Source organism: Chlorocebus sabaeus, chromosome 26 (assembly GCF_047675955.1).
Source record: "Chlorocebus sabaeus isolate Y175 chromosome 26, mChlSab1.0.hap1, whole genome shotgun sequence".
Lineage (NCBI taxonomy): Eukaryota > Metazoa > Chordata > Mammalia > Primates > Cercopithecidae > Chlorocebus > Chlorocebus sabaeus.
The window spans coordinates 50439891-50457948 of record NC_132929.1 but is presented as its reverse complement, the minus strand read 5'-3'; the positions used below and the strand labels follow the sequence as shown (position 1 = coordinate 50457948).

General features: G+C 56.8%; 2 protein-coding genes across 13 annotated transcripts in view; one reads left to right on the top strand and one right to left on the bottom strand.

Moving 5' to 3' along the window:
- Positions 1–138: 138 nt before the first annotated feature.
- Positions 139–14948, bottom strand: CLK3 (CDC like kinase 3). 2 transcript variants are annotated; one of them, XM_008015882.3, is made up of 13 exons: positions 14505–14948; positions 10975–11126; positions 10102–10318; positions 8111–8207; positions 7767–7833; positions 5286–5402; positions 4336–4502; positions 2895–2989; positions 2673–2802; positions 2294–2376; positions 1659–1738; positions 1319–1409; positions 139–633 (listed from the first exon to the last, which is right to left on the bottom strand). In XM_008015882.3, exons 1-13 carry the CDS (start codon positions 14946–14948, stop codon positions 457–459), a joined length of 1917 nt encoding a protein of 638 aa, XP_008014073.1. In that variant the 3' UTR covers positions 139–456. The 2 variants fall into 2 exon arrangements, with proteins under 2 accessions (XP_008014073.1, XP_008014072.3); XM_008015881.3 differs by lacking the exon at positions 139–633 and adding an exon at positions 640–886.
- Positions 14702–18058, top strand: part of LOC103246069 (uncharacterized) — a 17270-nt gene continuing 13913 nt past the window's right edge. For 8 of the 11 annotated variants that reach the window (XR_012091547.1, XM_073012314.1, XM_073012309.1 and 5 more), the window contains exon 1: positions 14976–16730. The gene's annotated coding sequence lies outside the window, so the exon portion shown is untranslated. Of the gene's footprint in view, positions 14814–14888; positions 16731–18058 lie in introns of those variants that run through there. The other 3 variants (XM_073012306.1, XM_073012305.1, XM_073012304.1) reach the window with 3 other exon arrangements.

Genomic DNA, 18058 nt, shown 5'->3' with positions numbered 1-18058 from the left:
AGAGGTACAGGAGCCAGCAGGGCAGAGGTGCCGTCTAGGACTGCTCAGCAGCCTGGGCTCAGGACATCCCCACTTCTGGTCTTACCCCTGCCTAGCTCTTCTGTGCCTGGCCCAGTTCACACTTAGCTCTCCACAAGCTGAACTGCTAAGAAAGACTTTATTAATAAGGTCAGGTAAGGGGAAGGCAAGGAGCCTGGAGATGGACACACTGGTACCAGGGGTTACAAACAGTAAGAAACACTTTATTATAACTTTACAACATATAAATAGCTTGGGTCAAATCTGTGCTTTCTGGCAGCTGGGCACCAAGTCTGCTCCCCTGCAGGCTCCTGCCTTCCTTCACATTGCACTGTTCATTGGGTGGCTCTGGCCTGGGGCCTGGTGGTCAAGGCTGGAGTCAAGGGGCTGGGCGGCCCAGTCCCGCCCTCCATCTCCTCATGCCGTGGCCTGCGCCTGTCATCTGCTTGGGTTGCGGCTGGTGTGGAAGGACCGCTCCTCAGGGGTCAGGCCAGCAAAGAAGGGGTGCAGCAGGGCCTCGGCCAGTGTGATGCGCTGGGCAGGGTCAAATTCTAACATCCTCCTCATCAGGTCAAACAGCTGCACGTGCTCCAGGGAGTCTTGGAGCATATAACTCTGCTCAGGGACACAAGGTGCCTCAGTGTGACGGCAGGATCGTGGGAAGCCACAGCAGGTCCCCTTGCCTCTGGGATGCCTTGCTGGACTGGATCGAGGAGGCAGTGTTGCCTCCTTGGAGGACTCTACTTCCGCCCTCCTGGACAATGAGCAGCTCCTTTCCTTTCATGCCTGTGTTTAACGTTTTGCTCGGAACTTGCCAGGCTACTAGATGTCTTGCTGGATTGATGCCTCTGCCCCCACATGCAAAGTCCTGACAAGTGGGTAGAGATCACCTCTGCGAAATTCACTTGCCCGAGCACCAAATGCAGTTGACAGAGACCAAATGCAGTTGGCTTCCTGGCCATGTCTAGGTCTTCCCTCCCCCTCACCTCAGTCCTGCCTAGTTCTTCCCAAAATTTCGCGGAGAGAGAGGGACAGGAAGCAGCAGGGTTTCTGACATCTGGCTCTTCCGGTGTTCCCCAATTCATAGCCACCCTATGGGGAAGGGGTAGGGCCAAGGGCCCCTCTGGGACAGTATGCAAGAAGCCCCACTGCCAGCATCCAGCAGTCTTGGGTGCTGCCTCCCATAGAGCTGGATCGGGGAGGCAGCCTTTAGTGGCCTGGCCTGTCTCTGCTGTATGTCTGCCCAGTGCCTGGGGTCTCTCCTTGGCATGAGTTGAGCTGGGGGTAGCCAGAAACTGACCTTCAGAGGTTTGCAGTTCTCCTTCACATACCGGCCATCAGAGCTGTTCTCATCCCAAACTAGGCCCCCTTTGTAGAAATATTTCTGCTTCCTGAAAATTAAGGGGGTGGAGTCAAGTGTGGGAGTAGAAAGGGGACAAGCCTCTGGTGGGAGGTGGGGAAGAGCAGCTCCCAAGACAGCAGCAGAACCAGGGCAACAGGTTTGCAGGGGCACACAGGGAAGGTTTTTGGGACCCATGGACTGTCCAACAAAGACTCACCACATCCAGTACCCTGCTGACCCACAGCCAAAAAGAGAAAGGCCCCTATACCAACCCTGAGGGGGCTACTGGGGTCCTTACCTGGTACGGTGGATCATGTGTGATGGGATGGGCCCTAGGATCTTCTCCATCATCACCAGATGCTCTCGGTTTTCGTGGGTCTGTGGAAGATTAGGGACAGTACAAGGGGGTCAGTCCTAGCTCTGGCCCCTTCAAGGAGAATAAGGAACAAGAAAGATGGGCAAGTGCCCTCACTGCCCCCGGAGATGCAAACCTACCAATGAAGCAGCAGCCCCAGCTTCTCCTGCCAGCCTGTGCTCAGGCTCAGGCTCCTCAGCCCTTGTGGGTGGAGGCAGACTGGGCTGTGGCTGCATTTCCCTCTGGTTAGCTCTTCGCTCCCTACCCAGAACATGCCCTGTCCCAGCCCATCCTGATGCCTTTATTCATCTGTGCCTTTTATCTAGAAGGTCAGGTCACCTCCTGCCCATCCTCCATCCTCGACGGCCTAGCATAAGACTCCTCTGAGTGTTCTAGCTCCCCTGACTTGTGCACTCCCTTTAGCATCTACATCCTTAAGACTCTGAATTTCACATGATGACTAATGGGAGGAGGAAGACACCTGTCTTCTCATCCAGGTGGAGCTTCCCACCCCAGTGGCCTGCAGCCTATCACAGTAGCAGTGCTTAGGGTAGGGGAGCGATGTGGGGTGGCTGTACCTGGAAGAGTGTGAAGCCCCGGTAGTACTCAAAGAGAATGCAGCCAATGCTCCAGACGTCACAGGGCTGTGCCCAGCCCAGCTCTGAAAGCCAAGATGGGGAGAGGCTGTGAGATCTGGCCCTATGCTTCCAGCCTGGAGGTCACAGGGCAGCCATCACACTGGCTGGCAGGACTCTTGCCCAAATCCCATTACAAGGCCCTCTCTCAGTAAGGCTAACAGATAAAGCCAGGTCAGTCACCTGTGTCTCATGACACTGGCCTCTTGGTCTGAGAAACTCTGCCTGCCCTGGGTGGCAGAGACTGCCAGGCATGCCACTGCCTGTTTATACCCTCCCAACAGTCCAGTGTGACAAGGTCACAGGCCATACAGTCACTCACCAAGGATCACCTCAGGTGGGCGATAGTGACGGGTGGCCACAATGGTTGTGTGATGCTCATGGTCAAAGGTGGCACTGCCAAAGTCAGCCACTCGGATGCTGGTGTTCTTCACTGACTTCTCCTCACAGCTCTGAAAGGCAAGGCAGGCCTGCCAGGTCAGGAGTCCACACCAGTGGGTAACCCACTCCTGGAGCAGGGCCTCACCCTTACCCCCACCAATACCTTGTGTTCATTGTAGAGGGTTTCAAACTCAGAATTCACAAACAGGATGTTCTCTGGCTTCAAGTCTGTATGGGTCAGCTGATTCTCATGCAGAACTAAGGGAGCAGGGAAAGAAGGGGAAGTAGGCAAATGAGAAGCTGGCTCTCCTGCCAGCGCTAGGCCAGACCCCTCCTCCAATGCCAGCAACTGCCAGAGCTCCTCACACCCCCACCTCAGCAGGGAGCTGGACTGCAGCCTGCCTCTGTGCTGGCCTCTCTCTCAAGAGTTCTCTGTACTTGAGGCCTTGGAGGGTTCTGATACTTCAGCAGGGGGGTGGGAAAGAAATTTGCCATTTGAAAAACCTCCCTCCACCTCTCCTCTGCAGAGACCAGGCCTCCTCACCTGTCTCTCACCAAAGCTACAGCAACAGCCTTGAGTTGGTTCCCTCTTCCCCGCACCAGCTACATAATTTGCAGGGCCCTTTGCAAAATGAAAATGCAGGTCCCCTGTTCAAGTTACTAAGAATCAAGCACAAGGTCCTGTGTGACTGAGTGCACAGGTTGCATACCCAGGAAGCCAGCCCCGCCTCTCATCGCTAGTCATGAGCAGGCAAGCCTTTCCCGCCCAGCCCCTTCTGACAGTGGCTTCCTGCTTGTAGTCACTTTTCAGCTCAAGGCTCCCATCTGGCACTCAAGACCCTCACAACTGTGTGGCCCACGACTCCCCAATGATAGCCTACTCCACTGGAGCCAATTCTCAGCCCATAACAGGCTCCAGGCCTCACCAAGCTGTTCCCCTTGCTTGGAAACCTTGTCCCATCTTGCAAATCCTGTGGGAGGAGGAAGACACCCGTCTTCTCATCCATGTGGGGCTTCCCACCCCAGTGGCCTGCAGCCTATCACGAAGTAGCAGTGCTCAGGGTAGGGGAGCGATGCAGGGTTACCTTGAGCTATTCTATATTCTAGCTCAAGGTCTACCAACTTCACCAAGGAGCCTTTCTGTACTGCTGCAACCACTGCAAATCCTACAGTGCTGAGCCCTGGCACCACCAAATGCTTTTCAAGGCTGGCAGGGAGATGACAAGTCAGGGTTGCACAGAGGGTCTCCATGTGGGAAGGACCTGTGGCCCTGTCAGGTCAGGCTTCTACCTTTTTACCCCATGCATGAAGCAGGGAGGTGGGGTTGGTGGTTAGGCCAATTCTGGAGCAGTTCTTTTCTGTTTTCTTCCTGAGTGCCTGGGGGTAGAGAGGCTGGTCCGGTGGTCCCTGGAGGGAGCCCTAACCTTTCCATCCTCACACTGAGATTCCCACCTGAAGACAGGCCTTTCTGCCAAAGGGGATCTGGTGTCCCTCAGGCCCAGGAGAATGGTTAGTAACGTGCTGGAATGAATGGGGACAAGTAACCAGATGACTTGGCTGTAGGCATGTGGCTGCCCATGCTTCTTTTGAGGGTGGACACTTACATCTAAGGGCGTGGCAGAGCTGGTAGGCCATGTGCCGGACATGTGGTAGGGGGTAAGGCTGGAAGTTATTCTCCTTCAGGAACTCAAAGGTGTTCTTGCCCAGGAGCTCAAAGGCGATGCACATGTGACCGTGGAAGTTGAACCAGTCAGACATCAAGACGCACAGGCTGGAGGAGGAGGATGGGCAGGGCTCAGGCTGTGTGCTGGGGGCCTGCCTCACCCCCTCTCTCAGATGAAGACAGTTCCCAACTCTCTCCTAGGCCACCGGGTCACACACCAGAACGCAGATACACACAATGCAAGAGAACCACAGCAAGAGCACTTCTCCCCACCAGCCATCGCCCAATCCCCAGATGAGCTCTGGACAAGGATTAAGCTTCCTGCAGTGGGTATGGGAGATGTCCAGAGTTCTGGTCCAAGCCCTCCAAGCTTCCCTACTTATGATGTGGGAGAAGCCCTGCCTCAGAGTTGCTGAGGGAGACATGGAAAGTGCTAGTGCACTCTGCAGGACTGGTGCTGCTTTTCTCGACCTGCCCACTCTGCTGAGCTTCGTGAGGGTGTGCTGGATTCACCCATCTGCCCAGGCTCAGCACAATGTGTGGAGGAGAGTGCTCAGTGTGTTTGCCACAGAAAGGCCCTCCTTTGGGTATCTCCTACTATGTGAAAGCCCCAAACGGCTTCATGTTTTTATCTTGTCTTACGCCCAACATAACCCAGTGAGCTCCCCAATTCACAAATGCAGGGCTGGGAGGCCCGCCTCGGGCCACAGAGCCAGCTGAGGTGGAGCCTGGACTGCAGTCTAAAGGCTTCCAGCAAGACCTCTGCCACACTCCCCTGGCTCTGAGTGTGGGGAGAAGGCACAGTGCAGACGGGTGAAGGGACACTACTAAGCCCCTGGGGGTCCAGCAGCCCCACTGAAGGCTTCCCTCCCACTCCTTGCAGACACTCACAACTTGTTTTCTTTGTCCTTCTCCTTGATTTTTTTGAGCACGTTGATTTCTAGCCGGGCAGCCTCCCGGTACTTGCCCACATTGCGGATGATCTTCAGGGCAACCTGAGACTTCCCTCTGGTACCCGGGAAGGAAACAGAGGTTCTCATCAGCAGCTGCCCAGTCCTTCCCCCACCCACCACCCCAATCCAGCAACTCCCAACAAACACTGCTCCAGGAGCAGCCTGCACTGAAGAAAGCAGATACTGGATGCCCAGCCTGCCCCATGCAACACCAGACCTCTGCCCACCCAACAGCAAGCTCCCTGACATCTGTGAGTTAATGCTCTTGGCATCCATGCCAGCCTTAGGCTTTTATGTTCTCGGCCACTGCCAGCTCCCAAGGGAGTGTGGGAGAGTAGAGGTCAATCCTGCTTACCCAGCGCCAGCCCAGGAGCTCACATAGTGACCTAACCTATAGGCCAGGCAGCCCCAACCCTGGCCAGGCTGTCCCACCCAGAGCCCTCCTGCACCTCCTGACCTTCCTGAGCTTGTCTGCAAGTCTGAGCAAACAGGGATGGGGGTGCCAGGATCGAGTAAAGATCTGGCAAGAGGCAGGGGTACCAGCAAGGGTACCTCTCACTGTGGGGTCCAGGGCCACTCCTTTTACCACACCCCTCTCCAGCCGCACCTACCTGCCACAGCGTTTATCAGTGACCACAAAATGCCAGGAACCCTTCTTAAGTGTCCAGGGAAGATTTTAACAGTCCCTGCTCTGTGCTTCCCACCCCCAACCCCACCCCAGGAGGCCATCTGCAGGGAGCCAGCAGAGAAGGAAATCTGCTGAGGTCTGGCTGCCAGGCCCTGTCAGGAAAGGACCACTAGAATTCAGATGTCCAGTGGGGAACTTGAGTGAGACAGCCCTAGCCTGGAAGGGCATGTCTGAGGCCTCAGGGAGGCTGACGGTGGTACCTAAGGCTCACAGGCCCAGGGTAAAGGGATCTTCTAGAGAATTCCCTGCTTTTCTTTCCCTATCCTATTTTCCCAGATTCTCAGGGCAGGAAGGGACCTCAGGGGAAAGGTCATGCACTCCGGCCTCCTCCTGAAACAGGGTTCCTCCGTGGCATCCCAGTCCTCAGCACAGGGAGCTCATCACTTCCAAGGCAGCCCTGCCAGAGTTGCATGGCTCTTACAATAAGACCCTGCCTTTCACTGAGCTGAATTCTGCCTCCGCGTGACAACCCCCACTGGCCCTGGCTCCCTTTGAGTCCTTTGAGTGAAAGTAAAGGTTCCCCGGACCCTCCACCTGCCCCCTAGTAACTCCAGAGGCTCATTTTCCCTCCAGCTCCTCAAGAGAGGAGCAGCCCAGACCGCCTACTTGAGTCTGCCATGTCTCCACCTGGCCATGGTATAGTTGTGCATGTCCCTCCACCCACTGGTCCCAACCCTAACCTCTTGGGCCGCACTGAGTCATACAGGCATTTGCATGGAAACTTGGAGCAAATAGAAACTTCCTCTCAGTCTACCTTGTGGCCACAGGGAAGGCTGGATGCCTGGGTCTGAATGACCTGAGTACCCCATTTAATGTAGGAGCACTACAGCGCAGTGGTGGCCAACTCTGCCGTTAACTGGAGTATGATGCAGGCAAACCCTGAGTATGTTCATTCATCTCTGCAACAGCGAGAGGGCCACATATGGGTGGCATGCGGCTCCAATGAGGACACGAGCACTTTGTAGCTGAAGTGCCAAACCAACTAGAGAGCCTACAGCAGGGAGGCAACTGGCTCCCTGGAGGTGGCCTCCCCAACCCAGACCTATATGAGAGGAAGCAAATGTTCTAGTCTTGTGGAATGGTGAAGGAACAAAACTACTGCACTGTTGGGCTTGGGAGAGAGGGAGGTGCAGCATGACACACATAGGTATACCCCACTCTCCTGAGCACACTCAGTGGAGACCGCACACTACCCTAGCCACACTGAAGAAGGCAGCGGCCTGCTTGGTGAGAAAGCCCAGGGTCATGTTTCTCTCGACTTAAGGTCTGCACAGCCTCAAAGGCAGACCCTCAGGGGATGGGACTTAGGCCCTTAGGGCTGGGCTTGGTGGTACTCCTAGCCCCTTGCCAGGCCAAGAACCTAAAAGTTATCACAGCTCCAAGCCATAGGGGAGCTATAGAGGCAGCTCCAAGCCATAGGGGAGCTGGGGCCTTGGCCTTGTTCTGATATCCACCACTACAGTCCTGGAGAAGTAGAGAGATTAGAGCAGAATCTTTCACTGAGCAACAATTCTTGGGCAGTGTTGCCACATACCTGCAGGACCCAAGAATTTCTCCCTTATTACAGGGGATCAGCAAAACCCCAACATGGACAGGTCAGAACCCTACTTTAATGCCACCCTTCAAAGAGAAAAAAGTTAAGCTCTGATAGCTGCCACCCTCAAGAACTCAGGCCAGCTCTTCCCAGGAAGATCACATCCAGAGCCAGCTGTACTGCCCCAGCTCGCTCACCTGGCATGGTCCAAGCACTCCACCACCTTGCCAAAGGTGCCTTCACCCAGGTTCCCCACAATCTCATCTAGGAGAGAAAAGAAATTGGGCATGAGACTCTGGAGGGCAGGGAGTTGGCAGCTCCTGCAAGTTCACAGCATTCAAATTCTCAAAAACAAAAAAGGTTTCTCTCTCACTGCTACACTCTTTAAAATGGAAGTTGCTAGTGTCTGTGTCATTCAGGCAATTACTGGTGGCCCCGCTAAGGCACCACGCGCACTAGAGGCCCCTCCAGGCAGGAGAGGTCTCGTCTAACAAGGGGGGTAGAAAGTAGAGAGGTAAAGTTTTACGAAAGGTGGCTGTACATCGCTCTTGGAGCCAATCGCCGATCCGGCACACCAGGTGACCCTCCTTGTCATCTTCCACACTCCGGCTGCTGCGCTTACTGCTCTGTTGGCTTCTCTGCATGCACCGCCCCCCGAAACGCCATCCGACCAATCGCATGGTAGGCGGTTCCGATTGACAGATTGAGGTGTCAGTCAAAGGCAGAGGTGGAGACGGTGAGGAGCCGGTGGGTTGGTTGGTTGGATTTTCCAGATCCCAGCATTTCATAAGGCACACAGCATATATAACGATAGGGATATTGCAAGGGACACGTCAAGACACAAACTGACTTCAAAAACAGAAAAGTAAAAACAGCTACAGGTATGTAAAGAAAACTCGGACATTATCTCTAAGAGGAGCGCCACAAACGCTCAGGAAGACGACCTGCCTCTGCTGATGAGGGCCACGCTGTGAGGAGAGCCATCGCCCCGACTCCCTCCTCCTCCTCCTCCGAGTCTCTCCCTCCCAGGCCCTCCCATGTGGCTTTGGCCAGAGCGGAAGATGCAGTGAGAACGGTGGCGCAAGAAGGCAGCTGGCCCCGCCTGGGTCCAACCATCCAGACTGGTCAGCGGCTGCTCCGGCTTCAGCTGCAGAATGCCCAGCCTGTCCTTGCCTGCCTCTGTTCGCCCACGCAGACTTGCACATGCCTGACAGCTGCCACTCAGAGCCAAGCTGCTACCTGCCTCCAGACGGCATCCTTGGCCAGACTTCACCATCACTACCAGAAACAGCCTTCCGTCAGCAGCCCTCCTGCCACCAGCCTCAAGCAGGAAAGCAGCCTTGGATCCTCTGGGCCGGTCAACTGCAAGGCTTCCTACCACAATGGCCCACACAGGCCCCATGCCAGCTCCTGCCCTGGCCTTGGCACCTGTGCTGCTCACAATCTAGGCCCATCCCAAGCCTCACGACGATCGATAAGAGGGCACCAAACAGAGAAGCAGAGCCAGACCTGCACTGCCATCCTGTGGCAGCATGTGGCAGTGTGCAGAGAGGCCAAAGGGCCATGCTGCAATCGCCCGCACAGTCAACCCTCAACCTGTGGCCACTCAAAGAAGTCACAGAAAGAGCTGGGCAGAGAAGATGCCTGGCCTCTCCACCGCTCCTCAGGGGCCTCAAGGCCGGCAGGGGGGAGGCAGGGAAGAGGGATGGGGGAGAAGAGAAGACCACACGTAACCTCGGAAATACACAACTGGCTTTCCTTCCCCAGGGAACTGAGCGCAGTGAGGGCTCCAGAGACCTTACAACCCTCCGTGCTAGGAATACTGGCCAGGCCCCGCTCTGGGCATGTGGCCTGCAACTGGACAAGGCCTGGGGCAGCAGCCTTTCCACCATTTCTTCACATGCCCCATCACACAGGCACCTGCCCCTCCTCACCGCGACTGCCCCTCGTAAAGAGGCTCGGCTGGAGAGGGCCTGGCCGGAGATTAGAAGGGAAGTTCCCAGTCTGAGCTGGCTGACAGGCAAATCCTCCCGTCCTGTGAGGCACTCCAGACTGGGGACCTTTGGGAAGGGGTATGCAGATGAGACGCAGAGGTGGATGCAGTCCACATCAGAGCACTCGGTTACACGAGGAGGCAGTCTCTGGGTGGGAAGGACCAGGCCATATAGCTGCAGACCACCATACCAGCCACTCTACTAGGATCCTTAAGAAGTGTCCTAAGAAGTGTCCCCAGCCACTTGCACCACGTGGTCTGTGTCTAGAGCACTGTGTAGACATAGACAGGCCAGAGGCCAGCCAGCATCGGAGCCAGAGTTCCTATAGTTGCCACTGGAAGGGGCCAAAAGACACAGGGGTCAGGACCCTGTGATCAGCCCTGCACCTGGACCAGACAACACATACACACACACATGCACGCACACCAGTGCACGTGCACAGGGCTGGCAGTACTCACCCGGACCAGCCAGCCAGAGAGAAGGCTAGAAAGAGATGAGGCCTTTAAGCCCCAGCCAGCACACTCTGGCTACCACTCACCGAGGAGGCGCTGCTACAAGACCTGGTGCGGCGTTTGTGGCAGTGGTGGGCGTGCTTGCGGGTCCGGTATGGCCCCCTCTCCCGTGATCGCCGACGATGACGAGAACGTGAAGATCCATAGTAGTCCTCTCCAAACGATGGGCTCCGCTCTTCACACCGGTATGTATCGCTGTCACGGCGCTCCCGGTACCTCCTCTGGTAGGGCAGGCGGTCATGGCTGCCAAAAGGGGGATGGGGATGCTGGTCAGCTGGGTCCTTGCTGTTAGCAGGCAAGAGACCTGTGGTAGGGCCACTGTAAAGGGCTGAAGGGGGACGGCCTGTGCTAAAGCATCCAGACTGGTGGGAAGTGGCTGAGAGGGGAGGGTGCAAAGGTACTAAGCCTGCCCTCCAGAGCCCTGTCCAACAGCAGCATCCTCCAGCCATAGGAGGAGGGGTACAGGGGAAGGGGAGTATGGTAGAGGGCCTCCAAGCGTTCTACACCCTCCAGAGTTCCCTGTGGCCTGCTGCAACTCTTAAGTTTGGCCTGGGGGCTGAGATAGGCCCAGGGAACAACCTTTCCAGGGGTGAGGTTATGTTCCTAATCCTCACCGAGGAAGGCTTAGGAGGTTAAGCAGGAAAGTTGCCAGCCTAGAAAATGGGGGAATGTGTAGGGAGAAAAGGCACTCCAAAACAGAGAAAGACTGGGCGACAAGGAAGGCAGCTACTGCTGAGGCCAAGGCATGCAGGTGAGGTTAGTGGAGGAGCCCAAAGAGGACAGGGCAGGGATCCAGGGACAGCTGGGCGGGGATGGAGTCATCTCAAGGAGTCTGGAGTTGCCACAGCTGAGCCCAGCTGACAGAAGGAGCCTTTCCCTCCTATCTAGTTTCCTCTCACCTTCTGGACCGAGATCTCCGTGGGGGAGGCTCCCTTCGGGACGGGTATCGCAGTCTCCCTTCATGTTCCCGACTGTAGGACCTCCTCCTCTTCCATCGGTAGCTCAGGTACGGGTCTGGTTCAGGGGAGCGGTATCGCTTACAGTGATGCATCTAGATCACGAGGAACAGAAAGCCCTGCTAAATACACAGCCAGCCAACTCCAGCCATGGGGATGCCTGGGGCTTCCCAGTTGCTCCTGAAGTGGCCCATTGTTCTGTTTGGAGGTGGCCCCTCCCAGAGGTTTATGAAGCAAGAACTCTGAGGTCACACTGGTCAAACAGCAGACAATGGGAAACAACCTTCTCTGCCAGTGAACAAACAAACAGCTGCCTCCCAGCAGAGCATCACTGGCCTGGTGGCCTGAGTGCTCAGGGAACTGGGTGAGCCAGGGCCAGGGGCTGAGGCAGGAACCCTGGGATGGTGAACACTACCGCAGGGAGATCAAAGGCAGGAGAAAGGGGGGCCTCCTGCACTCCATTCCCTCCCGCCTGGGGAGTCCCGTGAAGTGAATGCTCTATAAAGCCAGAGGCCAGGCAAAGGGCTGTTGGCATGGGGCCAACACACGGGAGGCGAGGGCTCAAAGACCTCAAGTTTGAGAAGCTGAACGCTGTCTGGCTGAGGCCCTGAACTGGACCCCACTCAAGGAAGTAAGGACCACAAGTGAGCATGAGGAGCCACAACAGAGACGAGAAGAGCAGCCCTTGGAGAAAGAGGCACACAGGCCTCAGGAACATTCCATAGCCCTCCTGAGGGTCTACCCAAGGAGACGTGGACCCAGGGGGTCTGTCCAGCCCCTGCTGGCTCATCCTGGGTCTCAGCACTGGGTAGGATGCCAAGGTCCTCAGAGTATCCAACTTTCTTGCCAGAGGCCCATTTAGTACCCTTTTACACCCCCACAGTGCCCTGCCAGGTGCCTTGCCTTTATCCTACAGTACCATTACTGTCCCTTCTTCTAGCTCTCCGGCTCTAGTATCCTACCCTACGCCTATCTCAGGATAGCCAGAGGGTTAGTCGTCTGGCAGGTAAAAAAGCCTTGCCTCGCTATCCCTGTTCAGTGAGGACTTATATCCACCACATGAAATTGCCAGGCTGGATCCGCCACCAGCGGAGAAAGCTGGCTATGTGAGGCCAGCAACCTGCTCCACCCATACATGAACCCCTGACTGCCTCCATGGAGCCAGTCTTCTTCCCAACACTCACACTTGGCTGCAGCCAACCTCCAGTCATGGTCAGTCCTGAGCTTGCCTGGCCAAGCACATTTTGTACAAACCCACTGAGGCTGCCTCATCTCACCAGCAGGGTCTGTCAGGAGACCATCAGCATAGAACAGCTCCCCATGCATGAGCAGAACAGTGAGGCCTATGTGACCACACCCCTGGGAGCCTCTCCGTGTCCCTAAGAAAGCCCTCTATCTCCCCACTAACATGTCTTCCCCCATTTACCTGGGAAGTCTTTGGAGATAAACATTTTGTAAAATCACCTCCCCACAAGCTTAGATTTGTTGTTTTGGTCATCAGTTGACTAATGTTCCACTGTTTTCCTGCAATTACTCTGGGTCAGGTGCCCAAGTTATGGAATGAAAGCTGTAACTCACATCCCACTAATTGACCCAGAAGATGCTCCACTGGCCAGGGCACATATCATGCCATAAGGCAAATATGGTCCTGCCCATCCTCACTGGGCAGACAAACACCAGAACTGGAGGACACGGTCACGGTCACACCAGGTCAAAGACTCCCTCCTGGGACCTAGAAGATTCTTATGTCCATACATATTCACATCAATGGAGAGCACAATTTCAGAGTCTTATAGATGTCCATCTGAATCATGGCATGCTACTTCTAGCTGTGTGCCTTTGAACAGATTATTACACTACTCTGACCATCAGCTTCCTCTTGCATCAAGGGAATAGTAATCTCTTACAAGGTTCTATGAAGATAAAATATGTCTGTCCTGTAAGTGAAATGCCTAGCACAGCTTTGTGCCCACAGAGGTACTAGTAGCAGCTTTTCATGACTCATTTAAAAGTTCCAGGTAACACTTCAGGGGTGTGTTAAATGCCTTACAGACATTTTATAAGTCCCTTCCAAGGAAACTGGGAGGAGAGAGCTCTGGCAGAAAACTCTAAACTAAATCCTAGTGCTGTCACATACCAGCCTCATGACCTTAGACAAGGCACTCTAGGCCTTGGTTAGCATGCCTGGAAAACGGAGATAACATTTCCCAGCCTGGCAAAAGAGATGAGAAGTATGAGAGTTATAAGGTACCGCACACAAAGCAGTAATAAAGAGTATCCTTCCTTTAACACATTCTAGGCAAGTAAAATATTGGAAATAGCAGATATCATCCTCCCAGCCAGGGCTCTAGGGCCTATTTCTCAATTATTTCTGATTCTCTAAAACCTCAGCAAACAGCTTGTTTAAAAAGCAGCTAAAGGCCACAATTATGCTTTGGGAAGCTCTGCTCTGCACAATAAGGAAAATGGTGATGTGAAGGAAACCAAGCCAGGGATGTCAACTTTGAGTACAGGCCTTGTCGGCTTCTCATTTGCTGTTCCTGGCCAGAGAACTGGGCTGACTAGAAGTGCAGCCAGCCAGGTCAGCGGCTGCCCTCCCAGATTCCAGCCACCCCAGCACCCATGGTTATTTTTGGCTGGCACTGCCCTACCACTGCAACCTCAAACCTGCCACCTAGCAAGCCTCCACCACCAACGGGTGAAACGCTTCTTCTTTTCAAGGGCATCAAGGAGGGAAGCTGGAAGGCCGCCAACTCCGCCTCTGCTGGGGGCCTGGTTCAGGCAATTTCCACCCCAGCTCCACATCAGGGCACCCACACCCGGAACTAAAGCTAGAGACTCCCGGCAGGACGGAGGAGCAGCCAGGGGATTTGTACTGTCAGCTTGGCCTAGCCCATACCCCGGGCTGGAGCGGCTCCATCACCACAACAAAACACTCAAGGGGGCCTGCGCTCTCGTTCGCGTCCCTTCCTGCCGCGCCAGGTCCCAGGGGTCTCAGAGTCCCCTCTCCTGTAACCGCCACCAGTGGCGCCGAGGGGAAAACCTGCGGGCAGAGGCAAAGCCGAACTGGGCCAGAATCAAACTCCAGGCCGTCAAAGGAGGAGTCGTCTGTGGACCAAGTCTGAAGCCAGGGGTAGGGGAGGTGTCTGAAGGGACTCTGGCTATTCCACGTCGGACCCGACCCCATTCCGCGGGCAGGCACAAAGCCTAAACTGGACTCTTGAGCGGCCCCAGAGACCGTTCAGGCTCCGCCTTCAACACCGCGGAATCGAGGTCAGGGTCTGCAGTGACCGCCCTCCGGGGCAGAAGCTGCGGGTCAGGGGTGAGAGGTCGAGGCCGCGGCCCGAGGTGGGCCGAAGAGGAGAAAGAAAGGGAGTAAGCCGAGACCGAATGGCACCAGCGCGCCTGCCCCGCCAACTCACCCCCAGCCGCCGCCACCGCTGTCGCCGCCACGGGCCCCAGCCCACACTTACCGTCTCCCAGGCTCCGGCTGCAGCTAGGCCCCACTCCCCGCTCCGAGCGCTTCTTCCGCTTCCGGCTGCGACCTCCGCCCGTGGCGGCCCCGCCCCCTCGCGTGACGCAGGCGTCGCGAGCCCTGGCTCGACCCGGCTCGGAGGCCTGGCCGCTCTAGCCCCCGACTCGAAGGCTCCGGGACACCAGCCCTCTCCGCTCCGGTGGGCGCCGCGGCCTCGGAGACTAGTTCCGGGAGGGTCGAGGGGACGGGCCTGGCCCGGCCCGCCTCCCGCCGTGTCGCGGCGCACGTAGGTTCCCCGACCTGACAGGTGCGCGGCCCGGGCCGGCTGGGCTCTCAGAGCCGAGACGTGGGGCCCCGACCCGGCCGCGGGGCTGGGCCCGCTCCGTCGCCCCGACCCCGCGTGGTCAGCCAACTCCCTTCTGCGCGCGGAGAGGACGGGCATTGTTCTCGGGGCCCCGGAGAGCGCGAGAGCGGCCTGAGGTCTGTGCGCTGGGGCTCGGGCAGGCGGACGCGACTCCGCTTGCGCGAAACGAGCGAACGACACATTGTCTTGGTGTGTGCGGGTTTTTTGAAAGCCGTGGTGGGGCTCCCAGCTAGCCAGTGCGTGCGGGGCAGTTGCTGGGAAAACACCCTAGAGCCACTCTGGCGGGGCCTGTCGGCGGGGCCGGGGTCTGGCGAGGAGGAGATCCCCTCTCCTTGAGCCCCCTTGGGTGGAGCGGCTTCCTGCCAGCCTGCGTGGCCTCTCCGTTAAGACTCCCCCGCCAGACAAAACCCCCGCCGGCCGCGTCTCCGGGCCACTGGACAGTCCTGTTTTGCAGAGGCCTCGAGCGTGAGGTCACCAAAATCCCTGACACCTCCTGTCCCGCGCCAGGTCGGGCAGGATTACGAGGCCCCACTTTGCAGATGAGAAAACTGAGGTGGGGCTCTTTTGAGAGACCTCACTGTGAGCGTGCGCGTCCCTCCCGGTCTGGGAGTAGCGTCCCCGGCCTCGCGAGCGTCGTGCAGCGGAGCGACAGGGCGTGGCGCCTAATTGACCCCACGCCACGCGAGGGCTAGAAACCCTCAGTCGGGGCGGACCATCCCTCCAGGCACCGCCCCCTCGGGACCGCTCCGCGGGGGCGCCAAGGGTTTCCCCACCACCGTGGGGCTCCCCACCGGCCGGCCAGCCGCTGCCCAGCCCATACCCACTCCCCCGTGGGGCTGGACCCGCCCCTGACGCGGGACGCTGTTGCAGGGGGGCCCCCCTTCCAAGCTGCGACTGTGCTTCAAGTCCTTCGCCAGCGGCTCTCCCTGAAACGGGGGATCTCACAGCATGATTTGTAGGGGTGTTTAGTATCCCCCAAATCTCTGCCAGCTCCACCACGGCTACCGGAAGTAAACAATAGACGCTAATTCAAAACTAGGTCCCCTTCCAAAAAATTACAAAAATTAGCCGGACTTGGTGGCGCGTGCCTGTAGTTCCAGCTCCTTGCAGCGGACTGAAGCAGGAGGATCGCTTGATCTCAGGGGGTTGAGATTGCAATGAGCTGTGATCACACCACCACACTCCAGCCTGGGCGACAGAGCGAGACCCTGTCTCAAAAAACAAACAAAAAATCTGCCAGGCGCGGTTGTTCACGCCTGTAATCCCAGTACTTTGGGAGGCCGAAGTGAATGGATCACCTGAGGTCAGGAGTTCGAGACCAGCCCGGCCAACATGGCGAAACCCCATTTCTGCTAAAAATACAAAAATTTGCTGGACGTCGTGGCACGCGCCTGTAGTCCCAGCTGCTGGGGAGGCTGAGGTGGGAGAATCACTTGAACCCGGGGGGCCAGAGATTGCAGTGAGCCGAGATCAGGCCACTTCACTGCAGCCTGGGCAAAACAGCGAAACTCCATCTCAAAAAGAAAGTCAGGAGCCGCTTCAGTGTACAGTGGGTGACCCAGATCGGCTGCTGAGGTCCTGCCCTGTAAGGTCCTACCTCAAAAGCTGAAGATTTTGAAAAATCCCAGGCCGTCTGAGATGCCATTCCTGCCTGGTCCCCATGGCCTCAGCCACACTAGCCAGGTTCCATCCCAGGGTTTCATCAGCTCAGATAAGGTGGGAGGCCTCTGTGGTGTCTCCTCCTCCCACCACTTAGTGTTGCCTGAGTTTCCATGGCTCCAGGATACCAGCCCTGAGGAATGGATGTTCTCAGAGAAGCTCCTGTCCCCAGCCCTGCCCTGAGCTCCAGGCTCTGATGGGGTAAGTTAGTCACCTTCCTACCAAACTGCCTACCATTAAGAATCCAGGAGTCCCTGCCTCACAGTCACGAAGCAACTCTCTTTTTCTGAGGTGGAAAAGAAGCTATCTCCTAGCTCTCTCCCTCTCCACACTTTGCAGCCTGGAGGCCATCCTGCCTGGCATTCTACCCTTAGAGTTTCATTCTTTTGTGGCTTTCACAGCTTTCAGATACTTGGAGAAAGATGTGCCCCCAGTTGAGGTTTGGGTAACTCCTCCTCTCCCATCCCCCCCCCAGAAGAGGCTTGCTGCACCTCCACTGCCCCTCAGGCCCAAGCTCCCGTCTCAGTCCTCAGGCTCTGTGGAGGTGAGGACTGCAGCATATCTCAAGGGCACCTGGGGAGGTGCCGCTGCCCTGCATCCTCCCAAACCCCACAGCTCTTCTCACCCCTCTTGGTCTCCCTTTTGCCCCCCACCTCCACTTCCACCGAGCTTAGGGCTCAGCTCACTGCCTGCCAGGCCCAGCTGCTCTGATGCCCTCCTTGTCCTATTGTCCTTACTCTCTCCTCTGTCTGCCTCATCTGACTGTGACTTCTCTGGAGGCAGTTGATTCACCTCTGAGCCTTGGCCCCAGGGTCACCTCCCTGGAAAACCTTCCTGGGGCTGCCCTGGCCTGCCCCCCTGCTCAGGACAATCTGGCCTGCATGTGCACTCCATTCTGTAGACCATGAGCCCCTCCCAGACCAAGCTGGGCACAGCTCAGGTTCTCACTAAGGGCAGGGGGCTGCCATGGAAAACCTGTCACTACTGACTGGCAAGACAGTGCCTAGGCAGAGTGGCATTGTGGGAACTGTGCCCAGTACGGGAGGTGGGGGCAGGGCCAGTCTTCATGGTCCATCTTAGAGAAGCCTTGTGTGGCAGTGATATTTTGGAGGGGAGGCAATTTTGGAGGGGCTGCAGGAGCCTGGGCCTGGAGTAAGGGGAGAGGAGAATCAAGCTGTCCAGTGGGGAGAAGTCCTGGTGGGCGATGGTGCCATCCTGAGTGGAGAAGGCCTGGGAATGTGAGGAGTGGGGAGGTCAGGGTGGGGGTGGTAGAGGTGCCAGGTGTACCCACTGCTTAGGTGAAGACAACGCCTGTGTACTTTCAGAGCCTGGGCAGGGTGCCTCATGCCCAGGGTTGGGAGTCGGGAGGCAGTGGACTTGGGCCCAGACCCTAGAGGTGAGGAGGGTGATGGTGAGGGGTGTAGGGATGGCAACATTGGCAGAACAGCCCCTGTCTACCCTCTGACCTCCCTCACCAAGCTGGTGGGTGAGAGATCTGTCAGGGCCTCCATCTTACAGCTGAAGCTATG